The following is a 26248-nucleotide window of genomic DNA, read 5'->3' on the forward strand; positions in this document are numbered from 1 at the left end:
GCCATCTTCCAAGTCACTCTACCCCTATCTACTGCTCCACTCAAAGGAATTTCCTCCCTCCCATCCCATCTCCTAGGGGATATTATCGCCAGGGAAAATAAGTAGGTGAAAAGTCAAACGTCCCTTTCCAGATGCCTCCGCTCCTCCTTCTTATGTCAGCAGTAGAGTAAATGCAGCTTGAAGTGCTGACATTGGGTAGGATCCTGATGACATGACGTGCATTGTGACCTAATTATGCTCATGACATAAATATTGTCATGATGTGTCTGATGCCACCTTTCCCTTTGCTTTCTTCCTGGTTTCATGTGCTATCCAAATGTTAAGTATTTCAGTTAATTCCATCAGATTAAGCACAACATTACTTAAAACAATCTTTTTATATCATTTGTCTTTGTTGGTTGGGATGAAGGAATGACCAGCTTTCCAAAATTTGACTCCTAATTATATTTTGGCTCAGACATTGGCTTAATTCTCTGGCTGAGTTCCCTGAAGAGACAGCCAGAAATCTTTTCCTTCCCTGCTCCTCTTCCATTAGTCATCTCAAGTCCATCCTTCATGCTTCACCTGTCAAGGGCTTGGTTGTCTTCTCAATACTTACAGAGGCACGTGATTGTTGAAAGCTACCTAGGCCCCCTTCAGTGCAAGATGGAAGCTGAAGGGATTGGGTGGGGAGGCTAGGCAGATCTAGACCGCAGAACTGATTTCATCTTCTGCAATGTGATGATAGACCCAATACAAAACAATGGACCCATTTTAAAAGCAAACAAATAAAAGGAGCATCTCATTCAGAGAGGCAGTGTATCTTTTGTTTTTTTTCTTTTCTTATAGAATAGAATAGAATAGAATAGAATAGAATAGAATAGAATAGAATAGAATAGAATAGAATAGAATAGAATTTTTTATTGGCCAAGTGTGATTGGACACACAAGGAATTTGTCTTTGGTGCATACGCTCTCAGTGTACATAAAAGAAAAGATATGTTCATCAAGAATCATAAGGTACAACACTTAAGGATAGTTATAGGTTACAAATAAGCAATCAGGAAACAATATCAATATAAATCATAAGGATACCAGCAACAAGGTTACAGTCATTCAGTCATAAGTGGAAGGAGGTGGGTGGTGGAACGATGAGAAGATTAATAGTAATGCAGACTTAGTAAATACTTTAAATTACTTAAATCTGTTTCTTAATAGTTTTTAACTTCTATATGTATTTGTATTTATTATGGCTGTTCACCGCCCTGAGTCCTTCGGGAGTAGGGCGGTATACAAATATGAAAAATAAATAAATAAATAAATAAATAGTTTGACAGTGTTGAGGGAATTATTTGTTTAGCAGAGTGATGACATTCGGGGAAAAACTGTCCTTGTGTCTAGTTGTTCTGGTGTGCAGTGCTCTATAGCGTCGTTTTGAGGGTAGGAGTCGAAACAGTTTATGTCCAGAATGTGAGGGGTCTGTAAATATTTTCACAGAAGACCACTGGTTTCTGTTTGTCTAGACAAAGGCTAAAAAAGCCTTTTGCAGGACAGCTGGACCTGTGGGAACCAGCTAAGCCGATTGGTAAAAGAATCTTTGATGTAGATACAAGAAATTGTTCCAAATTGGTGCCCCGTAAAGTCTACAGTATTTCATCATGACTTCCTGTGGTTGTACTTTGAGACACCTAGTGGCTGAAAAGCTTACGGCTGTTGGAAAATACAAGTTCTCCTTTGAAAGGACCGTCCATTTTGTGGAAGCACAGCCTTCAGGCTTATCTTCCAATCATCTGAGTGCATATAGCACTCTTACAAGAAATTAGGCATTTCTTTCCAGCTTAGCCAGGCCAAAGACCCACAGACGTTTATGGTCATCTACCTTTCGGTGGTCATCCTTGTTCAGCCTGGAGTTCTCTTCAAAATCATGAGCAGGCATGGTCCTACAGTGGAAGTTATTATCAGTTTTTTTCCTTATAGCTTTCCAATTTTACAAAATTGTAAAATAAAGTTTCTGCATGTGAAATAACTAAATATATAAACCAGACTCCTTTTGGCATTATTTCAATCCTGGGATCTGTGAATTCAATTCATTTGCTGTTGCACCTTCTCCCAAGAAACTTCAGAAACGATCTATTTTTATTTAGTGTCTTCCTTCCTTCCTTCTTAAGTTCATTGAGTTGACCACCTTGGATGGTTTTGGAGAGTATACAGTCTGGTACGAAAGCAAACATACAAATAAATAAATAAATAAATATAGAACTGCTTTTAGAAGTTCCTTCTTTATCATGGGAAATCACCATAATTAACTAATTGTAGCGTAAACAACATTTCACTAATTGTAGTATAAACACATGCAAATTTGCAAATAATTTAAGTATCAGATCTGTGATGCAAAAATCTGGATAAACTCTAGAAGGCAGCAAAGAATTACACACTTTTTGCTTCCATATAATGCAATCTTGAGTTTTGCAGCGTATCACATGCCGAGATAATTGAACGGAGGCTATTGAACTTAGAATGTGTTTTCATTCTGTGCCAAAATTTGTTTCAGCCAAATATTCCACAAAAGCTAAGAAAAATAAACCCTAAAGAAATAGACTGCATTCAAAATGTGACCTAGCCATGCCTTCCTTCTCACTGCAGATCTGGACCATTGCATGTTAGCTATTTGGAATATTCGTTGGGAGTTATGACAAGTCCTGTCCAATCCACAAGACTGGATTTGACTTCTATGGATACATAATGCTGGACTTATTTTGTATGGGTTTATTTTTCTATTGCTTAGTTCTCCCCTATGGGTGTTTAATTACTCAATCAAGAATGTTCTGATTTTTGTAATGATGAAGAGTATAGAATCTTCTGTTGTACTGCGAGAATCATTGATGTGTGTATTTCTGCATTATCAGCAATGTCTGGCAGTGGTTTTACTGCATTGCAGACTAGAGTCTATCTCTATACCATTCTCATGAGGGGATATCAATCTAAGCCTTTTGTGTACAAAGCTTGTATTCTACCACAGTCCTCCAGTCCAGATTTTGATGGGCTATTTGCTCTGAAGCTAAAAAGTGCTTCCTGGAATCGTAAGATCCTTCCTCATGTCTGTGTCAGCGTGCATTCCTCCTGACCTTGAAATGCCAGAAAAGTAGGTCAACAGACACTGCACAGTCTCAGGAACAAGCTTGTGATTGGTGCTGACCTTACAGTTTGAATGCAGGACAATTTGAGGGCAGGGTTTTGTAGATTCTTCTGAGAAGAGGAGAAGTTTTGTGGGTCATGAGGAAAAGCAACCACCAACTACTTCCTTAGCATGTGGTTAGTTAGGCTTGGGTACCTGGCAGGCTACCATTCAAATTGTTGGAGTGACTGGTACAATATTTCTCTTTAGTAGTGACCTACCCCTTAAGCTATTTCTGAATGTTGACATGGTATCCTCCCCCCAAAAATGCTAGATCCACACCAGAGGTGGCTTTCAGCAGGTTCTGACCAGTTCTAGAGAACCGGTAGCGGAAATTTTGAATAGTTTGGAGAACTAGGAGTAAAAATTCTGACTGGCTCCGCCCCCATCTATTCTCTGCCTCCCAAGTCCCAGCTGATCGGGAGGAAATGGGGATTTTGCAGTAACCTTCCCCTGGATTGGGGAGGGAATGGAGACTTTACAGTATCCTTCCCCTGGAGTGGGGTGGGAATGGAGATTTTATAATATCCTTCCCCTGCCACGCCCACCAAGCCATGCCATGCCCACCAAGCCATACCCACAGAACTGGTAGTAAAAAATTTTGAAACCCACCACTGATCCACACTCAGGTAATCGAGTCATAGCACAATGGATTGTTTGCGAAGAGAATCAGGCAGTGCCCCTCCTGATTTTCTTTACACCCCTCTGCTATGTAAACGCCTTAACTTTGGCAAAAAGAGGGGAACAGGCGGAACTTGAGTCAATTTTGACCCAATTCCCATATGATTCAATAAGGGAAGAACAGCGTTGGCAGTAACTGGCACGGTCAACAGCTCCTAGGAGGAGCTCATGGAGTACACAACACTAAATAGTATTGAATGTACTATTCCCTCAAATAGTATTAAGGAAATAGCAACCTTTTTCTCTTGTTGACAGAAGCAATGGAAAGTGGTCATTGGCAACAGAATTACGGAGTCCTTCCTGCTCTCTGAGCTTGGTTGTTTTCTTATAGACATTTGATTACCCAACTAGATAACATCATCACTGCTAGAAGGGGTTTGCTCTGTTTATATACACTATGGCTTGCCTTGATCAGGGTATTTTTTACTTGATTGTTGATGTAGTGTTAACCTTGGTGTTAATTTCTACTCACATGGGGGTTGATTGCTGGCAAGAGAGATTATGGACTTTTTGTTTCCTTTTTAGCTTTTGGATTCTCTCTTTTGAATGCTATGTAGATGTTGTTTATCTCTATGTGCCTGCTGATGGCTGATTTGTCTGAATGCCAACCAGAACCCACAACACATATCTGGCAGAATCCAGTTCTTTTTAATGACTGAGACCAGAACTAGACTAGAAACTCAGCTTCAAATTTCTCTTGACCAGGATGGTTGGGACAGTTATTAGCTTTCAAAGAACCTGATTCACAGGGCTGCTTCTGTGGGGACCATATGAGGGGAGATTCCTTCAGTCCCATTTTAAAGAAAGGTACTGCTGGTAGTGGGCTAAATGCTGTAAATGAAAATAAATAACAAATCCAGCCAACTTAAACTAGGAATACAAGTTTATATATAATTAAAGAAATTATGTGTTTGAAGACTGTTGCAAATAGGTGGTGAGAATTGCTGCAGTGTGCTTCACTTTGTGTCCAAAAGTAGAATATTCACAGATCTTTGAAAGAAATATTTTAAACTGGTGCATTAAATAGAAACAAACAGAAAACTGATGGGGAAAAACGCAGAATATGAAGAAAAGAAAAAGTGGAGGGAAAACCTACGCAGGACCCTAAAAATACAAACATTATGAATATTCATTCTCAAATCCCTCATGAGAGATTTGAAAGGAATGCCCTGTTAATGTGGATGTATTTAGGATTCTTACCTTCAAGTCAAATTATGGCCAGATTCAGAGCACAAGAAGAAAATGGTATTTTCTAAAACTAAAGGCAAAAATTGCGTAAGATATGAGATGCCTTCACCCCCCCCCAGTTTTACTGTGTTTGGAGAACACTGCTATTGCGCTTTGTAAAACAGGGGTCTCATACTCAAATGGGGGTCCAAGTGTTTTATGATACACATAAAAACAGGAAGAGCTTCAGTTGACTCACTATGACTTGTCACCTTGATTTTTTTTTTTACAGTATCCAGCTGGGGAATTCTGGGAATTGGAATTCACATGTCTTAAATATGTCAAGTTTGAGAAATAGTGCCATAGACTAAGGCACAGAAACAACACAAAGCCTTTTCATAAATGATATTAACGTCTCTAGTGGGTGGAAAATAAAGAGTATGGCAGAATGCTATTAAAACACATTAAATAATCAGATCTATTTTCAGCATTTTATATTTGGCCTTTTTCATTGTGCTCAGAACATCAATATTTATTTGGTTGCTGTTGAATACAGTAATAAGCATAACCTCCTCAAAATTCATCATTTGAAACTTGGCAAGATCCATCCTTCGGAAGAGACAAGAGTGGCTACACATATTTGCAATCCTGCCAAGAAATAAACATAAAATTGGCAGTTCTCCGTATAGGGAAAAAAATGTTTTGTCTTCAATTTGGCATGGGACAACTTCAAAAAAAAAAAAAAAAGGCTGTGTTGATTGCAAATCTGGGTCAATTTCAAATGATAGTTTATAAGAGCAGCAGCTAAAATTGATGGAATAGTTTTTCACACAGAAACGAGGAATTTGGCGTCTCTAGATGGGGGACCTAAGGAAGTTTGAATCGGGTTTAATCACAGGAGCCCGAGATTCATCCATCATGAAGTTTGATTGCCCTAAACCTCCAGTCTCAACGACCGACATCAAAAAGGTAAAATATTGCATTGCGACGCCACAATGCAAGCTCCACCCTTCCCTACGTCTCTCCCGTCGTCACAACACTGCACACAAGTCTATATAAAAGGCGGCGCTTGTGTAGAAACGCTCAAACCGCTTGTAGTTTGCAAGGAGATAGCAGCACTAGTGAGCTCTGGAGCGAACTCTTATTTCCTAATTCCTGCATTTAGTTTCTTTGGCTCAATACTTTATTCTTTCCCTGTTGTTTAAATAATGCGGCAGAGCAGGAACGCGGCGGAGAACTGGAGAGATAAATCTAAATGTATTTATGAATGACGTTCATAGTAAGGGAATGCATCCCTATAGTCAAGTATAGTGGAGGGTCGAGAGAGAAAAAATGCTCAAGGTAAGCAAAACGGCCATTCATTCATCCAGCCCAGCCCACGTGGCCTCTGTCCGCCGCAAGACAATGCGCACCGTTTAGAGCCCCGCCCATTCAACCACCCAGCCCCGCCTTTTGGAAACCAAACCATCCAATCGGCGGAAGCGTAAGTGAAAGGCCTCCGAGTCGCTTTTTTCTGTATTACGGCTCGCGAATGGACGAATGACGGAACCCCGGGGGGGGGGTTGAAGGCGACCGCCTTTTCTCCCCCTCCTCCCCCTCCCATCTTGCTTTGTTGGCGATCGGTTCGGAAAGCTGTCAATCTAGTTGGGGAAGTTCTCTATTGGCTCACTCAAGGGGAAAGCAAGGCGGAAAGGCGGGGACTGCGCCTGTTCGCCGAGGCTATAAAAGGGCGAGACAAAGGCGGCCGCGAGGCTGTTTTTTTTAATCTCTGCGTCTGGCGCCATTTTGTCTTTGGTCGGACTCTGAGGAAGAACAGCGTCGTGTCGCCGTCAGGCCCCATCTCAACCGCCACCATATTCGCCATGTCGAGAGACCGTTTTCGTAGCCGTGGAGGCGGCTTCCACCGGCGCGGCGGCGGCGGAGGCCGTGGCGGCCTCCCGGGCAACCACGACTTCCGTTCGCCGCCGCCGAGCATGGGGGTCGGCATAGGGCAATCGCGCGGCGGCCACCATCATATTGGCGGCAGCGGCCCCGGCGGCGCCCCGAAGCCGGAGCCTCCTAAACCGCCGAGCTCGACCTCCACTCCGCCTTCCTCCGCGGCCTCCGTTTCCTCCAGCCCGGCAGCCTCGTCGCCTTCCTTGGGGCCGAACCAGAATCAGATCGGCGCGACGCCCGCCACCTCGTCCTCCGCCTCTTCCATCTCCACACCGAGTTCGGCCTCGGCACCCGCCGCTCCGTCGGGGCTCCAGAGCGGCAGCCGAGGCGGGGAGGCGCAGCCGCCGCCGCCGCAGCAGAGTAACGCGCCGCCGAATCAAAGCTCCGGCCAGGGCGGTTCCAAGAAGGGATCCGGCCCATCTCCCGGTGGTGGGGGAGGAGGACCCATAAGTGGCCTGAAAGGAGGGCCCCAGCCAGGCGGCGGCCCCAAGAGCAGCGGCGGTGGCGGCCCCGGACAACAACACCGCGGCGGCGAAAGGCGCGGAGGGCAGAGCCAGCACCAGCATTCGTCTCAGCACCAGCACCACCCTCCGTCTCAGCAGCAGGGTGGGGGGGACGAGAAGGTCTCCGACACTGAGGTAAGCAGGAACCGCGGCGGCCCCTCCCGGCTCTGCCTTAAACACAAGATGGCGCCGGTGTATGTCCTCCCGCTCCCTCTTCGCCGCGCGCCTCCCCCGCGACGGCGCTCTCGGCCGCCATCTTGGGCGCGGGAGTGCGCGTGCGCGAGGAGGGCCGGAGCCTTCGGAGTGCTCTGCAGTGGGGCGTGGCGGCGGCGGCGGCCGATGAGTTCTCGGGATTTAAGTGGGGGGAGGGGGAGAAATGGTTTCCTTTCGTAAGAGCTGCCGCCTTGATCTTCCCGGAACAGAAAGAATCTGCTTTCCGTGTGTGCAAAGTCCTGATTTTTGCTACCTTAAACTGATTAATTAGACAAGGACAGTTTTTTCCCCGAACGCCATCACTCTGCTAAACAAATAATTCCCTCAACACTGTCTAAGTCTGCACTACTATTAGTCTTCTCATCGTTCCCATCTCCTCCGACTTATAACTGCATGACTGTAACTTTGTTTGTTGTATCCTTACGATTTATATTGACTGTTTACTAATATGATTTGATTGCTTATTTGTACCCTGTGACTATCATTAAGTGTTGTACCTTATGATTCTTGACGAACTTTTCTTTTATGTACACCGAGAGCGTATGCACCAAAACAAATTCCTTGCGTGTCCATTCACACTTGGCCAATAAAAATATTCTATTCTATTCTATTGGCAGTATCCTTGATCGCAGAGATCACACTATTCTGAGAAAAAGGCCGTTAGTAGGATGACTGTGTGTTCATAGTAGGTGCCCACCTTCTGGGCCTTCACTGCAAGAACTGGTCCTTCTCTCGATCTTGGGGGCCAGTCACAGACCTAGGGAGGTGGCAGTGGCAAATCAAATCACTTGCGAAATAATATGCTGGGGAACAATAATGGAAGTGATTTGTCATTGTTTCCTTCCTAGGGCAGATAGTGAATGCCTGACCCAAGGAAGTACTAGGATGGTTTTCAAGATTTTAGCCTGGTGTCTGTACAGCACACTAGTGCATATCCAGACATATACTACTGGAATATAGAGAGCCAGTTTCATGTGGTTATGGTGCTGACTTAGAAACCAGAAGTCTGAGCTCTAGGCCTCCCTTAATTACCAAAGCTGGCTGGGTGACTGCATTTCTCACTTTTTCAGCCCAACTCGCCTCAGGATGATTTTTGTGGGGAAAAGAGGAAGGTGTATTGGGTATATTTATATATAAAAAATTGTACAGTGTGCCACAGTAGAGATGAGCAAGAAACTTCCAAATTTGCTCATGTCTCCTTGAATCCCCATTTTGAATTCTCTATTAGCCACAAAGGCTGAAAAGCAGCGACCTAGTTACTCTCAATCTAAGGCAAGCAACATTGTAGTGCAGGATTAAAAGTACAGTATTAATAAAGTAATCCTTGCTCTTAGTTTTATTGTAGTTTGATATGTGCATTCTGAAAAAGTTGAGGTTCGCCAAAGGTTGGTCATTTATCTGGTAACCTGATTTAGTAATTAAACCATAAATAGGTTTATATAAAGCAATATGTATAAAGCATGGTTTGCAGATGACACTATTCTTAAATCTAGGAACCATATGCTGTGCATTAGTGGTTTATTTGAACTAAATTAAGCCTGATGGTTTTTCCTTCAGGGCCATTGTTAGCTACCTTGTTTTTATGGTAGAGTAATAGGAGTATTAGCAGTGGCACTTGTGATGCTTTGAAACATTTTTTTCATTTTCTAGTTTGAATTCCGTTTACTACACAAAACGAATGACATGATAGATTGCTTTGTTTCATGTGGCATTTTTCTGTATGATGATTTTTATATATAGTTGCATATTTTTGAATACTGAAACTGCTACATAATATCATAGATGAATGTGATACTGATGAGTTGTATTACAGTTGTGATACTTTTAATAGAGATATTGAAGTAAAGGCCTAATAAATGAAACTTAATGCTGTGCTAAGTGGCTTGGGAGAAAATGATGCAAGACAGTTTAGATAACTGGTATCTAATCTTTTGGCTTGCCTGAGCTGCATTGAATGAAGAGGAATTGTCTTAGGCTATGTATTAAATATATAATATACTGTAGTTAGTGTAAAATCACATAATTATGATCCGGTCACATTACTAGCTGTCCTGAGCTATAATTATCAGTGTTTTTTTAATAGGTGCAGATTTAAAGTTTCATGAATGTTTGAATTTGTGATTTCTTACTAGTGTAGATGCTATTAGGCAAAATTTAATTGGAAACCTGGGAAGACATACTATGAAGTACTTATAAAATGCAGTGATAGTGCCTTAGCTTTTAGAATAAGCGTGAAGGGTGCAGACATTGCATTTCTTTTCATGGCTGGGTAAAGGTAACTTTATTCAATTTTGACATGTTCTGTACAGTTTTTGTGAAAGAGAAGCTTACATTTAAATGCAATAGAAAAAATAGTTGTTTATTTATTTATTTATTTATTTATTTATTTATTGCGATTTATTTTATGTAAAAATATTGTCTGGTGCACCATGTACATGGGCAGCCAATGCTTAAGAGCATTCTCCCTTTTTTTAAAATACTGCAGGGGCAGTGCAGTGATGGTTGTTGATTGGGTATGTGATAGATCCTTCAAGTCTTTCTAAATGGAAAATTGTTAGATTACTCAGTACTCTCTTGAAATATTGAAATGTAAATGAAAGTAAATATGAAAAAAGAATAATAGCATATGAAACGGTATTTCCAGGTGATCTGTATTGACTTGGATATGGAGTAAGCTATGAGTGCAATCAGAGTCTATGCTTGCATGATACTATGTGTGTAAGGGAAATAGATAAAATGATGTGAGTGCCTTTTAAATACAAGCATTAACTATCTTTAATTTTGTTAGGGTTTTAAAGCAAATCTGTCACTTTTGAGACGCCCTGGAGAGAAAACATATACTCAGCGCTGCCGGCTGTTTGTTGGGAATTTGCCTGCTGATATCACCGAAGATGAGTTTAAGAGATTATTCTCCAAATATGGTGAACCAGGAGAAGTCTTTATTAACAAGGGAAAAGGTTTTGGCTTTATTAAACTGGTAAGCATTGATGTTCAAGGGTTTTATTTAAAAGACTTTTAATACTAAAATTATTCTTACATTGTTGAACATTCTTCTAAATTAAGATTTATTAACCTATCTACAGGAATCTAGAGCTTTGGCTGAAATCGCAAAGGCAGAACTTGATGATATTCCTATGAGAGGAAGGCAGCTTCGTGTGCGTTTTGCCACCCATGCTGCTGCTCTTTCTGTCCGTAATCTCTCCCCATATGTGTCAAATGAATTATTGGAAGAAGCTTTCTCTCAGTTTGGTCCAATTGAAAGAGCTATTGTGATAGTAGATGATCGTGGCAGATCCACAGGAAAGGGCATTGTGGAATTTGCGTCTAAGCCTGCAGCGCGAAAAGCATTTGAACGTTGTACTGAAGGTGTCTTTCTTCTGACAACGTAAGTAGGCCTTTTTTTTTCTGTAGCTTAGTAACTGAAGGCTGGACTGAATTTAAATAAAAGCTTTAAGCTTAAAGGGCAGTATTTAAACCAAACTCAATACTTTTGTCTCTGATTTTCAGCACTCCCAGGCCAGTTATTGTGGAGCCTCTTGAACAGCTGGATGATGAAGACGGTCTTCCAGAAAAGCTGGCTCAGAAAAATCCAATGTATCAAAAGTAAGGGGATGTAACTGTGTAGAATTGACACAACTAAACTGTATTTAATAATTTAGAATATGTGCTCCCTGTTAATCTTATTATAGTTTATCTAGAGGAGTATGCCTTTCTACATTATGATTTGACTCATTCCTGTTTTCAGTAATGTAAATTAGAAATTTTCTGGAAAAGTTTATATTGCTTTGAATTGATATTTATGTATTTTTCACTTTCAGTTTTATTAAGTAATTAATTATTTTCAGTTTTTTCTTACAGCCAGAGTAGGTCACCTAACATACTTAAATAAAATTGAATTGTTTCATTTGGTGAATTTTTGTAGCATAAATATATCTAAAACATTCAGAGTTTTATTTTGAAATAATTTAAATTTAGTGCTCATATACCTTCTAGGTTTTTAAGCAAATAACACTTAAAGAGTCGTGTATTAACATACTACTTAAGGCATCTTTACTTAAATAATTGCAATTTGATTTTGAGTTTATCCAGAACAATATCACACTTTGTAAATTAGACGCAACTGGAATGAACATTTGGACTGATGAGAAGCAATAGTACTATCAGAATTCGTGGCCAAATCTTATATTTTGCAGGCTTTTTAAAAAAAATGACAAATTGAAAATGCACAAATTGAAATTCAAGTCCACTTGAAGTGAAAAACTGAAAAGTAGGGCATTGTTAGTAGAAGATGGCGCACAAACCTGTCAGTTCCAGCCAGGCTCATATGGTGTTCATTCTATTAATTATTTTGATGGAATGGTGCTTTTCAAAAGTACACTGGAAAAAGTCAAAGCGTCTTCCTCTGTAACTGTCTTAAAACTACAGTTTCTTCTGTATTTGACTTTCTGAGTGGCAGCACAATAGCAATCTGTAGATGAAGAAAAGTGTTACAGTATGTTTGTTTTTTCAGCATCATTGCTAGTTATTTTGAAAACCATAAATTTGCATTTTATTTTATTTTCAATTGGATTTCTAGGGAGAGAGAGACACCACCACGATTTGCACAACCGGGAAGTTTTGAGTATGAATATTCTCAACGGTGGAAATCCTTGGATGAAATGGAGAAACAGCAGAGAGATCAAGTAGAGAAAAATATGAAAGATGCCAAGGACAAACTGGAAAGCGAGATGGAGGATGCTTATCATGAGCATCAGGCAAACCTTTTACGCCAAGGTATAGGGCACAGATCTCTGGCTGAGATTTTTACTTGATTTTTTCCCCTCAGGTTTTCACTATTGGTATTCTAATGTTTGCTTTTACCCTAGTACAGTGATGGCAAACCTTTTAGGCACCAAGTGCTCAAAAGTGTGCGCGCGTGGCCAAACTTCAAGGTGCAGGTGCATGTGTGCGTGTGCCCTGCACATGCGTCGCAGAGACCTGAAAAAGAACTGTGGCAATGGCTCGTGTGCCCACAGAGAGGGCTCTGCGTGCCACATGTTGGCCACCACTGCCCTCGTACATCTTAAAATATAAATTTACTGTTTTTAGGTTTATTACATTTATATAACTGCCCATCTCATCGTTAAAGGTGATTCTGGGTGGTGTATAACAGCTGGCTAAAACAGCTAATATAAACATCTAAAAAGCCATAATAGTAGCATAAAAATACTAACCATGGTGAAGAGAGAGCGTAAAATGCTGGTTATGCTCTCGGGCCTAGGATTCTCAGGAAACCAGATATTTATCTTGATAGCTCCCACTCAATAAGGGAGCTATCAATAGTTCCCTGGGAATCCTAGGCCTGAGAGCATGACTGATCCAGTAAATATCAAAAGTGATGGTACCACTCACTCACATATTTACTGATGGTAAATATCAAAAGTGATGGTACCATTTCAGGGGGAAGGATGTACCATAATAATAACTTTATTGTCATTGTACGTGTATACACAGTATACTCATACAATGAAATTCACTTAACACCCAAAGACCAGGTCCAACACACAACAATCCCCAAACACACTCCCACCCACCACAAATTCCCCACCCTGAACCACCCAAACATCCACACAACAGACCAAGTAATGCTGTCCAACAGCTCACTGATGGTGGCCCTTTAGTTCATTGAGTGCAATTATAGCTCTGGGATAAAAACTATTCAGAAGACGTGTGGTCCGAGTTTTAATTGTTCTATACCTTCTGCCAAAAGGCAACAGTCCAAAAAGATTGTAAGGATGGGAAGAGTCTCTGAGAATGTTGTGCAACTTCCTCAAACAGCGAGATGCGAAGATGTCATCCAGGGCTGGTAGCTGGAGCCCGATTATATTCTGGGCAGTTTTAATGATTCTCTAGAGATTTTATGTCCGTTTTACCATAATTAACATTTTAAGATCATAAGGAGTCACCATCTTCATTCACAATTTAACTGTAGCAGACTCACAAAGCAAAGCAGCCTCCATGGAACTTTTCATTTTGGTGAAATCTGAGTTGAGAGGTTTTATGAAACAGGTTCACTCTGTTTTATGTTTGATGTATATTTATGAATACATCTCTTTATATATATTGTCAGAGATGAGCGCCAGAGCCCCAAAATAGGCTCTGTGTAGTTTGATATAGGCACTAAAATAAACACTCTCGGATCCCATACCATTCAAGAATGCCTTATGTCAGGACACTGTCTATGGTGCTGCGATAGTAGGACAGAAGTAGATGCTGAGATAGATTTATCTTCCTGAGCATTCTCAGAAAGTACAGCCTCTTCTGTGCCTTCTTTGCCAGCTTGTTAACATTCATAGTCCATGAGAGGTCCTCCGAGATATAAATGCCCAGAAATTTAAAACTACCAACCCTCTCCACCTCCTCACCATTTATGTACAATGGTAAATGTATATCTCTCTTCCTCCTGAAGTCAATTATAAGTTCTTTAGTTTTTTTGGTGTTAAGTGTAAGATTATTTTCTTTACACCACAATGTCAGCCCTTGTACTTCCTTCCTGTAAGCAGACTCATTGTTATTAATAAGCCCCACCACTCTGTGAGTGCCAGTTATATTTTATTTGCACCGTCTTTCTCTTATAGTCTTACACTGCTGTTTCAGAAAAAAGTTGAGCTGAAATTATTTTGTCTTCCATCAACTGCCTAAATATGTGTCTCCTAAGTGTTGTATGTATGAATCATTCACTTAAAATAATCTGGAGACAAATGTGTATACAAATTTCCTTGTTAGGCTTTTTGCATTTAATAAATGATTTCAGGGATGCCCATCAAATTTAGATTCTCTTTAATTGATAGAAACTCATAATCGATTATTAAACAATAGTTGCTTAAATGGTCATACTTGCAGATCTCATGAGGCGACAAGAGGAACTGAGACGCATGGAGGAACTTCACAATCAAGAGATGCAAAAACGAAAAGAAATACAATTGAGGTAATTTGAACCTGTTATTAATTCTGTATTTAACTACAAGTTTTGTATGTAGCTGTGGGCAATCAAAAATTGCTTAGAACCAAGTGCAGGAACTAGTGGAGGATTAGTGCTGTGTTTTGTTCAGCCTTGTCTCTTCCCAATAGATTTATTTATTATAATTCATGAAGGCTTATTTACAGTAACTATTTTGAAGTCTTAGTTCTTAGCTTGAATAAGATAGGATGATTTTGTGGTAAAATGAATTGGTACACTATTCAAGTCTTCTAAAAAAAGTACAAATTATAAAAGAGCAATTGTATTTTCAGACAAGAAGAAGAACGACGTAGGCGGGAAGAAGAGATGATGATCCGTCAACGTGAGATGGAAGAACAAATGAGAAGACAGAGAGAAGAAAGCTACACTCGAATGGGTTACATGGATCCTGTAAGTCAGGGCTGGAAGAATCCCAGTAATCTATTTGCCCAGATGATCCCTAGGAATAAGTTTTTAATACTTATTTAAAAGACTTTTCGCAATTTTGATGATGTAAATCTGGATCTTGGAGGGTTGGTACCTGCTGTTTTAGGTCATCCAGCTGGCTTTTGTTACAGGATTAGAAGTCATTGTCTCCCAGCTTCTAATCCAGGTGTGCATTACAGAGCTTTTAAGGGATTTACTTGTTCTTAAAAACGTCTGTTTGTCTTTGCAGAGAGAAAGAGACATGAGAATGGGTGGTACCAGTGCAATGAACATGGGAGGTAAAAAAAACTTTCCAATTAAACCCACCTGAATAAGTCATTGTGATCTATCTGATGCATAATCATTTTATTTTATTTTTTTAATAGATCCCTATGGTACAACTGCTCAGAAATTCCCACCATTAGCAGGTGGCACTGGCCTTGGCTATGAGACCAATCCCGGAGTTGGACAAACATCTATGAGTGGCACTATGATGGGAAGCGATATGGTAACGTATCCTGTGGCAGCTTGACCTTAGTTCTAGAGATTTTTTTTTTGCATTAATTCTATAACCTACACTTTTAGATAGGCTTCCCTTTTCCAGCAGTTTGTTAATAGCAAGAAGCTTGTTGAGCAATGTAAAACTAAGTCTAGTCTTTGCCAGTATGGTTACAGGTCTGCTCATATTTCCGCAATGGATATTAGCAGGCTTTCCTGTGATCAGTTGGGTTGGGAGTTGTCTGGCTAAACTTGCAAGGAGCTTTTAGTTCTGTAATCTAACAACCTGCCTGGAAGGGGAGGGGGAGCACACATTCTTGTTGAGTTAGCTTAAGGAGCAGAAGTGGTCTTATGTCACTTTCTGAACTTGAGTTAACTGTGGTGCATAGAAATGTGTATAAAGGGAGACGAAAATAAGTCTTTAAAATATAATTACACTATACTTTTACTACTTGTTAATGTAATGGGTTCATCACAGGTAGAGTATATTTAAATTACCTCTCTTGTACACACTGGCTTTTGACACACAATATGTGATGATGAGGAAAGAAGCAATTCTTGAGGTAGGCCACTCATTAGCAATCTATTTCTTGAGCAAGTTGCTTGTTGACTCTTAAATAATACATGATTTGGTTATGGTGCTATTTTAAGTTTCCTGACTATAGATGGAGCTGCTGGATCAAACTAAAGATCCATCCTATTCCCAAAGTGGTTAACCAGATGCTTTCGGGGGATGTCTGTGAAAGCAGTAGCTTCTTCCCCCGTTGTCACCAATATTCAGGGGCATAGTAGCTGCAGACAGTACACTTGTTCTCCAAGCACTTTGAACTTTACTTCCTGTTCCTGTACTTGTAGGCTTCGGAGAAATTCTTGATTTTACATTATACGTGAAGCCTCGGAGTAGTATAATGGTAGTACAACTGGTAAATAGAATTACTGAAAAATCTAAGTCTAATCCTTCTTCTCTGGTACACATTCACCTTAAGAGTTTAATCTAACACATAAAAATAGTGTTGGGGGAAGGGGTGGAGGCTATTCTAGTACTGAAGGTTTTGCTACATGAGATGGGCTACTTGTAGCTCATGTGTCTCTTAACATAGAAACCAATACCATTTATTTAAATCCAAGGTCTTAAGATGCCCTGTTGCTGTTTTGACCGTGTAGCTCAAAGGAGTCTGCAATTAGCCATAGACTTCTGTTGAAATAGGTTGTCTGGTAAAACCTGGATGTGTGTTTTCAAAATTAACAATGCAGTGTATCAAACGTTTAAGTATCTCATTCATTTGTAATTGGTGGCACTAGAAAAAAAAGCCTGAAATTTCAGTGAAGCACTGTGCTGTATGTAAATTTAGAAACTTAGTAGAAATTGTCTCCTTTATGGAATTTTTTCATTCATGACACTTGGCCTTTGGCAGTCTAATAACTGTAAGTCAGTTGTTAGAGGAAATCTGATGTAGTTTTACTTTTATGCTAGAAATCCAGACTCAGTGACTCCATGATTGGATACTTATGCAAATCAGTGAAGGGCTCATGCATATGTTTTCTCATCTGTGATGATTGTGGCAGTAGCATTTTGGAATCTAGACTTTTGTTTGTGGGGTTATTGGGGAGCAAATTGAGTGTGAGCCTTTCACAAAGAACATCTGCATGCGTATCTAGTTAAAGGATTCATACAGCTAGTCTGAGGAATTATACTGAGTGAATTGGCTCTGTTGTTAAGCTTGAGTGCACTGGAAAGCTGTTTTTTTTGTAAAATAGTTCCTATGCTACCCTGAAAGCACCAATAATACCAACATCAACATCTTTGATTCATTACACCCTCCCTTATGCCTGGTAAATCAAGAAATGAAGAAAGATCAGGTAAATTGAAAAGTGAACTGGTCTGCTTTATTTTAGCTTAGTTGAGCTTTAGTGGATTCAGAGGAGACCAACTTGAACGTATTCAGATTCTGCAAAATAATAATGACTCTTTGCTAATCCTTACTCTGAAGTCATAGGACCTCTACCGCAGTGGAACTATTTAAAGAAGCTTAACATTGTGCAAACATTTAGTGGTTGTCTTGTCTTGGCAATTTAACCAGGTGCATACTATTTCTTGTACTTTCACAGGGTCAGTGGCTTTTGAAAACCATTTAAATAAATGGACATGGTCCAAGTAACTTCAAGAATGTGGTCTTATACCTTTTAACTAGGCATCTGCTTTTTATATAAAATGGCTGATGCTTTAGGAAGCTCCTGGGCTTCTTTGTATCTTGTTCACTGACGGTGTAGATTAGCGATTGTAGCAAATAACCAGAATTTCTTTGAACGAGAATTCTTGGTTCAAACCCATACTAATGCTTGAATTTTTAGCACTTCAGGGAATATCTGTTTGCTGAAACAGACATTTCAGAATGGATCAAGTTGGGAACATACCACAAGACATGTATTAAGTTAAACTAATTATTAAATTACCCTTTTTTCCTTTCTATGTTCCCGGTACCTGTGGATCGACTCAATGGTGATTGTATCGACGAACGTTGACTGCGGAACCTTCTAATATAAATTCTAAACACACATGGACATCAACTACACATAATGAACTCTTAATTGTTCTAATAGCGCCCTGAGCGATTTGGACAGGGAGGTGCGGGGCCTGTAGGTGGCCAGGGCCCTAGAGGAATGGGGCCTGGAACTCCTGCAGCTTATGGGAGAGGGAGAGAAGAATATGAAGGCCCAAACAAAAAACCCCGATTTTAGATGTGACTTGTAGATTTTTCATTCCAGTTTGTTTTATTTGTCTTGTTTAGACACTACTTTTTTTTTTTGATTCTTGCATTTTAGTAAGAAAGCTACGTTTTTATGGATGTTAGAAACTTAAAATGACTTAGAATTTGTAAGTGGTCTGGGCAAAAAAGTAATTATGTAACGCAGTGTTCTAAACTAGCTTTTTTGATGTATAACGTCCCTACCTTGATGGCAATGTACCGTGTGCCATATGAAATCCCAAGTGTAAACTTTTTTTACTGTGCTTAAAATAAATAGTCTATACGTAGCAAGATTCTTTTATCATAAATTTCTGAGCATAGAGGGCAAATAACACTTCCAAAAGGCAATGCATTTCTTGAAATCTGGAGTGTTGCACAATACATGTGGCTGGGATGCTCCCATGCCATCAAGTCTAAAATATCTGTGCGATTTTAAAATCTACTTGAACTTCGATATATAATATCACAATGAAGTCTTACCCTTAGAAAAAGCTTTGAGAACTCTGCAAAAGTTTGACTGTAATTATTCAAGTATACGTTTTTTAAATTTTAACTTCCTTACAGTGAGGAAGCAAACTGGGTTTTGGTGAAATAGATCTTTTAACTTAATAAATGATGTAGTTCAGTTTTGAACAAGGAGGTGGGAAGGAAATGGGTAAGGGCACGTAATCTAATAGTATTGGCTATTGTCTCTCCAAAGGGCGTTTCCATGCCAGCTGTTATAAGTCATAGCATGACTTTCCATATGTTATTTAGCATCTCATTCTTTTAATAAGACTCAAAATATGAGATCTGGTTGATCTATTTCACTTCTAATTCTTTTCCTAGTTAAGCCTTTTAGTGCCCACTGAACGTTTTCTTAACAGAATCCTTGATTGAATATATCTATTGAAGTTGCAATCCAAATATTGGAAGGAATAAATTTTTTTCTTGATTTCACCAGCATAATCTTGATCCAAAAGGTTTGAGCATTGGTGGGCATTTGTGTATTATATTTAATATCAAAACACTTAAATGCAGAAATGAAATATCCTTTGAAGTTTCAGGATTAAAGTAGTAATTTATTAGATTAAAGCCTGGCATACAGGAATCTAAGCATCATTAAAAATTGACAGATTTTTCCTTGGGCAACATAGTATCAACTTGTGCTGTTGACGTGGTAGGGTTGAATCATTTTATATTTATTAAAATGCTGTAAGAAGTTAAGCTGTCTTGGACTATATACCCCTCATACCTAAAATACTGGGTGGACCGTTTCCTGGTATAGAAAAGGTATAAATGAAGACGAACCAGATCAGAGAACATTCTGTGATTAATCCTGTTGGGTTTTTTTAATTCAATAACTTGGGGTGCTTTAAATCTTTCAAATAAGGGTGGGGAACTTTTTCCGCCCTCACGGGGAGCCATTTTATATCTGTTTAAAACAGTTACTCTGGGTAATATTGCATTTACTATATCTTTTTTTCCCAGAAGATTGTTGAGAGGGGGGCATAAAATCTTTGGCAAGTCAGTACTGATTACTTGCAGGCATCCTGTTTTGGCTGGTTTTTTTCCTTTCAACTGTTGACACTTTCTCTGTGCTACTACCTCCAGTAGCTTGGGATAACCAGAAGGCCATATGTGGTCCCCCATCCCTACTTTAAATGTCCTAAAGCTGAGGAAGAATCAGTTACCTGTAAGCCGCTTATAACTGCAGCGTATGAAACTTCACTGCCATCAGTTATTACGTATTTTCATTCTGCAAAATGGATTGACTCAAAAGCTTGTGCTGAGCAAGCTTTTTGAAAACCCAAGAAATGATAAAACAGCTGATATTCAAGGTTGCTGGACTGCCTCTCATTTAGTGTTGTGGTTGAATTGAGCTATATTCCCAGAAGCAGCTTCAAGAAGTTACCATCAAAGGGGAAAGAACACCCACAGTTCTTGCATTGACTTCTGATGTAGAGAAACCCTTGTGATACAAATGTGGACGTTAACTGTATCCTGGGCTGCGTACAGCTCAGTTCTGCTTTTCTCGAGGAGGTGTTCATGGACACCCACTGTAGGAAACACCAAGACTGACAGTGGTGGGGAAATGGAAATGGAAACTAATTTTCAGTTTATTTTTCAGATTACATGCCATTTTTCCTTAGGATGCTGGCACATATCCTAAACCATGTTCTTTTGTAGTACTGTAATCTTGGAAGAGTGAAGGAAGCTGATGGTCCCATTTCCTTCCTAAGGTTCATCTCTTGTTTACATTTTGTCTAAATTAGGCTGATATTAAAACGGGAAGGAAATGTTGAGGGGCCGATGTAGATTTTTAACACTTTATTGGGCTACTGTTGCCAAACATCCTTATATAAAGTACGCACAGTAGTCTGATTTCCAAAGGATAACAAACAGGCTGATCCCTCAGTAGCAAAATTGTTGGGGAGTTTTCACTGAATTGAATGTTTCATCTTTTTAGCTTTTTTTAAATGGATTTAAATATTTAGACTTAACAGATGATGCCTTTTGAGCAGAAGCATAACTATTCTACTTCTGCATGCCATTAAGCCTTTTAAGTCATGCATAAGTTACCCCACTTCAAGGGTCTACCCATGTTTAACAATCATAGCATGCTATAACCACATCCTTTCTAGTTGTAATAAATGAATTTCTGTTTCTGTGCGTATTTTGTGGTATATTTGTTTTTAAAAAGTTCTTGGCATCTCCTTGGCAACCACTTGTGGCAGCATGCTTTTCTCTGGAGTTTGAGACTGCAATATGACACTGTTTAAAAGTAGTGGCCTGCTATGTAACAGCACTTAGACAGCATTTCCGCAGTGCATAACTGTGAGGAACGTAGTACCACAAGTGGCAATGGACATTAGCACCTGGATGTAGTATTCCTGCTTGCTCCAAGATTCTCATTGTCGCCTGCATACAGGTAGGTAAAAAGAACTATAATCTAACTTGGTGACTTTCTGTGTAATCTTGCTATGGGGGTATTCTGGCATCACACTACTGACAATGGGATTTCAGTGCAGCACTTCTCATACTGTACGGTGCTTAGTTTTGAGGCCTAACCTGCAATCAGCATTAGGCAAGCTGACTAATGATGCTGACACTTTTGCCTCAGACCCGTGATTTCTTCGTGCATATGACTTGTTTCTTTCTTCACTCTGTGACAAAGACATTTTTATAGAGTTCAATGGGAGGGGAAAGTGAGTTCAATCTATGCATAATTTTACTGCTCATGGTCTCCATTGTGTATAGGAATGGTTGCTTTTAGTTCATACTAGCTATATATTAAAAGTTGTATGAAAACACTTTTCATGGTCAGGCAGATAAATACATTGGTATTTTTCCCTTTTTAATAGTAGTTGCTCTGTTAGGTTTGAAGTAGTATTGAAGTATTTTGTAACTATAGTGTCAAGTTAATATAATATGGGTGGCCGGCTGTGGGATGATGACTGTGATAACATAAAAAATAATAATTTGAGATCTCCCCTTACTCTAATCCATGCATTTTACCAAAAAGAATAGGTTACTTTGCTTACTATTTGATGAACAAAAAATAGGGTTTTATATCTAATGTAGTTGATGAACAAAAAAATAGGGTTTTATATATCTAATGTAAGTTGCCCTCCAGAACTATTGGCTTTGTTGTGCTAGCTAGGTCTATCTAATGTGTCTTGAAAGCAATTCATAACATTTGGCTCTTGATCAATTCATAAGATACAGCAATGCTCAACTTAAAACTGAAGTGCAGTTCTGTCAAATTTCATGTTTCAGTGTGTTTGAAGAAAAAAGGCTGCTTTGTGAACAGGATTCAGCAGTGAATCTTAACAGCCAAGTAATGGATTGGAGTTCCTAGTCTTTTGTACCTGGGTGGTTTGCAAGAGAAGAATGTTTTTTTTAAAGTCCCTTGTCAGTATGAACAGTAGACATACTGAGAGAAGGTGTACTTTAAATTCTATGAACAGCATGTTCACTGTGGAACTAGTTATATTCCAAGCTGGATATTCCAAGTAGTAGTATAACGAACTCAGTAAATAAGTATGTTTCCTATATAACTGGGCTGCAGATATATTCAACCATAGTAACTACTCAGTTTGAACCAATATGCCAATGGCTTAATTGAAGTGTGGGGATTATATCTCTTGACATAAGTGAATTTTTAGTAAACAGGTGAATTGGACTCCAGTTTCCTATGTACATGATTAACTGCAGTTGTAAATACATTAAGTCTTTAAGGGCAGTAACTGATCAAAACATCTCTTAAGTGTGTAAGTGGCATAAGAAATAATAAAAAGTGCTTGCATTGTATTCCATGTTAAAGCTTTTTTGTTCTGGTCTTTGATTTTCCCTTTGCAAAAACTGACTTCAGAGCTCAGAAGTGTGATGCCAGAATACATAATGCGTACTTTGCTAGGTTCTCAGTTCCGGTTACTAGTGCTATGTGAGGACAGAAGCACTTTCCTAACATTATTGGGGGGAGGCTTTGTTACAGTACGGAAAAGCTTCTATTGGCTGAAGCTCTCCCCCCCCCAAGACTAGGAAACACCTAAGCAACCAGGGGGCTGAAACTCTGCAAGTAACTTCAAGCGGCTGATCAGGAAGGCCTGTGGTAACTTCTAAAATTGGAGCCCAACGTGAAGAGATTGTGCTTTTTTAGGTTTGTTTGGACCATTGGTTGTTTTCCACCATCACAGCTAGCAAGGTTGGAATCAACAGGTCAGTTGCAGATCTGTCTTTATGCTACTTGCTGGGCTTAAGCAAATGCTGCAAGAGAGGGGGGCCTGGGGGAGGGGGAGAAGAGGGAGGCATCTCCCATTTTGTCTGTTCCATTAGCAACTGTTTGTGGAAGCCCAATGGTGGTGTATTACCAATCCCCCCCTTCAGAAAACTTCGACATTCAATATTGGCACAATGAAATGCGGGAAGGGGTGGCTGCAGACAAATAGCTAGGGAGAAGAAATATAATTTGTATTCCTATATAACCTTTTGTTTTGCAAAAGTAATAAATTAAGATGTGGTCTTGAAACTGGCACATTGGCTGGCTTGGCAGTGTTTGACATTACAAGGGCCATTAAGAGTTAGTTGCAGGTGGAAAGGTTGACCTTTCACTTTATGCCCTTAATAAGAACATTTGAAAATGGCTAGGGACAACCACAGGGGGGAAAATCTGTAATAGTCTAGCAAGCAAATTCTTCTCTGTCTTGTAAAGATTCAGAAAGCTTTGGCTTGTCCTTCAATTACCTGAAAAGATGATTTGCTTTATGGGGTGGTAGGGGTGCATGGCAGCAATTCAGAGAGGCAGTTAAATAGCTGAATGCAATGGCTTTGCACTTGCACCTAAGGGGCAGTGTACCTCTGGCTGCAACTGTCCTGATTAGGCAGCATCTGTTCCAAGGGGCAGTACAGGGTTAAGTCTTAAGAGTAGTTGCAATTGTTCACTATCCTGTGTTTCAGTCTTTGGAATAAAATATTCATCTCCCTTCTTGTGCCCCTTGCTACCCAATGACTCTTAGTAGCTTTTGTAAAATTCCCCTCAATTTTACAAGTTCATAAGTTGCACTTAATGTTTAAACTTAATTTTGTTTTCAGAAATATTTCAGTCTGTTTTCCCCTACTAACTTTAATTCTTATCCTTTAGGTGAAGATAATATCAGCTGGATGAAACTAGAACACTCCCATATAAGGTAAGGCTTTCACTTCACGGAACTAAGGGTTAAAAGTCCTCCCAAGTAAAATAAAAATGTAAGGCTAATGACTTATTTGCCACAATGCTATGCTACATTTTTAAAATTTTCCTCTCTAAATCTATATTTACTGACAAAACAAAAATAGTCTGTGAAGGCTCCTGAAAGGCAAAAGCGGTATACTCAGTTCCATATTTGGATAGACCAAGTTGCCCTGATAGACTGCTATCACTGGAGAAAAAAAAACATGTTTCCTCCCTAAACTTATTAAACCTTGGATTATATTAAATTCAAAACAACTTGTTAGCATGCTCCATGTTACAATGAAAACAATTTTACTTTGCAGTTGACCAATAAGCAGTATTTGCCCACACAATTGAACGTTGTAGAGAGAAGTCGTCTGCAATACATAGGTAAGGAAACGGGGCTAGGTTCTTGTTGAACGTTTGAAGGGTTCGTTCATTCATTTTGTTCAATTTGTATGGCCACCCATTTCACCAAGTGGCTCTGGGCAGCAATTCAAGAGTAGAAGCAGATTGCTGGTAGAACTAGAGATGATGAGGATCTTTTTGTGGAGTGAAGCAGAAACTAAATTGCTATCTGTTAAGCATTGGTGCAGGGGATGGGCTCTGGCGTCACAATGTCACTTTCAGTTCTCAAATTCTCTCTAGCCAAGCTGGCCATGAAATGAATCACTTGTTGCAGTGGTCCCCCCCCCTTCCAAATAACAGTTAAAAAACATCTTAATGGCATGCATATCAGAGCAGTTTGCAGTAGATATACTAAGGAGTATCTCTTAAATTCTACTGCTAGAAGAAAAAATTTAAGGGTAAGGCTATTCATATAGAATTGTGACAGGTGGCCAGCCTTTCTTTTTGCTTGGTTCACATTTAACAAAACCAAAGTTATGACCAAACAAATCCAGGTTTAGTCTGATCTTGGCTTTTATCTAAGTTATTTTTGGGAACACCAGCAGGTTTTCCAATGGTTAAGAGTCTTGAAGCTGCATGTAACTCTGATTTCAAGTCTTGATTTGCATTTAATATGCTAAACCCAATTTAAATGATTCATAGATATCCTGGAGAGCCAATTTGGTGTACTAGCCTAGAAACCAGGAGATGAGTTCCAGTTATTTTTTTTAGCATGAAAGCTGACTGAGTGACTTCAGGTCAATCACTTTCAACCTACCACACCTGATTGTGTGTGGAAAATAAGATTATTACTTATTATGTATGTTTGTGTTCTTGAGTTGGCCAAAAATGAAATGGAAATGGAAATAAAAATAAACATGCAGGATACAGCAATAGTATATTCAGCCATAAAAATCTTGATTTCTTGCTGGTCAGTGTAATAATCCTCTAATTGTTTTTCTCTACAGGAGAAGAACGGTACATTTGACTGAAAAAAGGAGGAGTCCAGGAATGCAGTAGCACTTTTTTGAAATCTTCAATAAACTATTCAGAAACATAATAATTAGTGTTGGTTCTTGAAAGAGCTCAATTTGCAATTGGTGCTCATTTGAAATATCAGAAGGAAGGCTGGGAGCAGCCTGATGCGCTCAATATATCCAACTTCATCTCCTAAAAACTGCTGCTTTATAAGTTTATACTCATTATTCTGGAATCATGCTGAAAAGTTGCACTGATTTTTCCAGTGTTTAGTCCCTAGTGGCTTTTGTTATTTTGCAGTATTTTGTAACCCTCAAGTTCACATTTGAAATCTCTTCCTTCCTATTTCTAGCATTCAGCTGTGCCCTTTCTCAATATTCTGTAATTCATTATCTCATTTGAGGACTGGAACCAATTTCAAATAGCTTCCTTGGTGGTAGAACAGCAATATAGAAATAGACCATTTGAGCTACACTGATTTGGGTAATTAACCAGATTGGATCCAAATTTGCTGGAAGGTTTCAAAACATCCTGAATTCAGTTACTAGTTTACATTCATACAGGTTTGTTTAAAAACTGCTTAAATACATGCTTGATGAAGTCAGAAATCTCTGGCTTGATTAATTGGGAAAAGAAAACTTGGCAGAAAACTTTGGCAGAAAAACTGAAGTTTTTCTGCCAAATGACCAGGATTCAATTTCAAAAGTCTTCCCTTTAAAAAAAAACCACCATGAAATTTCTTTACTTGGATCATAGATAGACCAACTGGCTCATTCTTGTCCTGATGTTGAATAATTTAAAGTTTGATTCCTTGCCTTAAAATCTTCCTGCTGCCAGTTTCTTCCAAACTTCACATAATATTTCTTTGTAATTTGGTCTAGTGGTTATG

General features: G+C 39.4%; 1 protein-coding gene across 3 annotated transcripts; it reads left to right on the plus strand.

The window, feature by feature from the left end:
* The first annotated feature begins 6767 nt into the window (after positions 1–6767).
* Positions 6768–25444, plus strand: SFPQ (splicing factor proline and glutamine rich). Of its 3 annotated transcripts, none has more exons than XM_070949905.1 (13): positions 6768–7574; positions 10441–10629; positions 10736–11037; positions 11160–11255; positions 12220–12425; positions 14535–14619; positions 14925–15042; positions 15308–15356; positions 15444–15565; positions 18157–21213; positions 23926–23971; positions 24318–24384; positions 25350–25444. In XM_070949905.1, the coding sequence occupies exons 1-10, from the start codon at positions 6864–6866 to the stop codon at positions 18292–18294; spliced, it is 2016 nt and encodes a 671-aa protein (XP_070806006.1). In that variant the 5' UTR covers positions 6768–6863; the 3' UTR covers positions 18295–21213; positions 23926–23971; positions 24318–24384; positions 25350–25444. The 3 variants fall into 3 exon arrangements, with proteins under 3 accessions (XP_070806006.1, XP_070806008.1, XP_070806009.1); XM_070949907.1 differs by having other exon boundaries at positions 12229–12425; XM_070949908.1 differs by lacking the exon at positions 18157–21213.
* The last annotated feature ends 804 nt before the right edge of the window (positions 25445–26248 follow it).

The sequence above is a fragment of the Pituophis catenifer genome, unplaced genomic scaffold (assembly GCF_029215685.1).
Source record: "Pituophis catenifer annectens isolate HBS135680 unplaced genomic scaffold, rPitCat1.0.hap2 SCAF_9, whole genome shotgun sequence".
NCBI classification, from domain to species: Eukaryota; Metazoa; Chordata; class Lepidosauria; order Squamata; family Colubridae; genus Pituophis; species Pituophis catenifer.

Bases quoted from the DNA above. Each gene is read 5' to 3' on its own strand.
- SFPQ (XM_070949905.1), top strand. From the start codon at position 6,864: ATGTCGAGAGACCGTTTTCGTAGCCGTGGAGGCGGCTTCCACCGGCGC. The intron at 10,630-10,735 runs GTAAGCATTGAT...ACCTATCTACAG, and splicing joins GTTTTGGCTTTATTAAACTG to GAATCTAGAGCTTTGGCTGA. The intron at 11,038-11,159 runs GTAAGTAGGCCT...TCTGATTTTCAG, and splicing joins GGTGTCTTTCTTCTGACAAC to CACTCCCAGGCCAGTTATTG.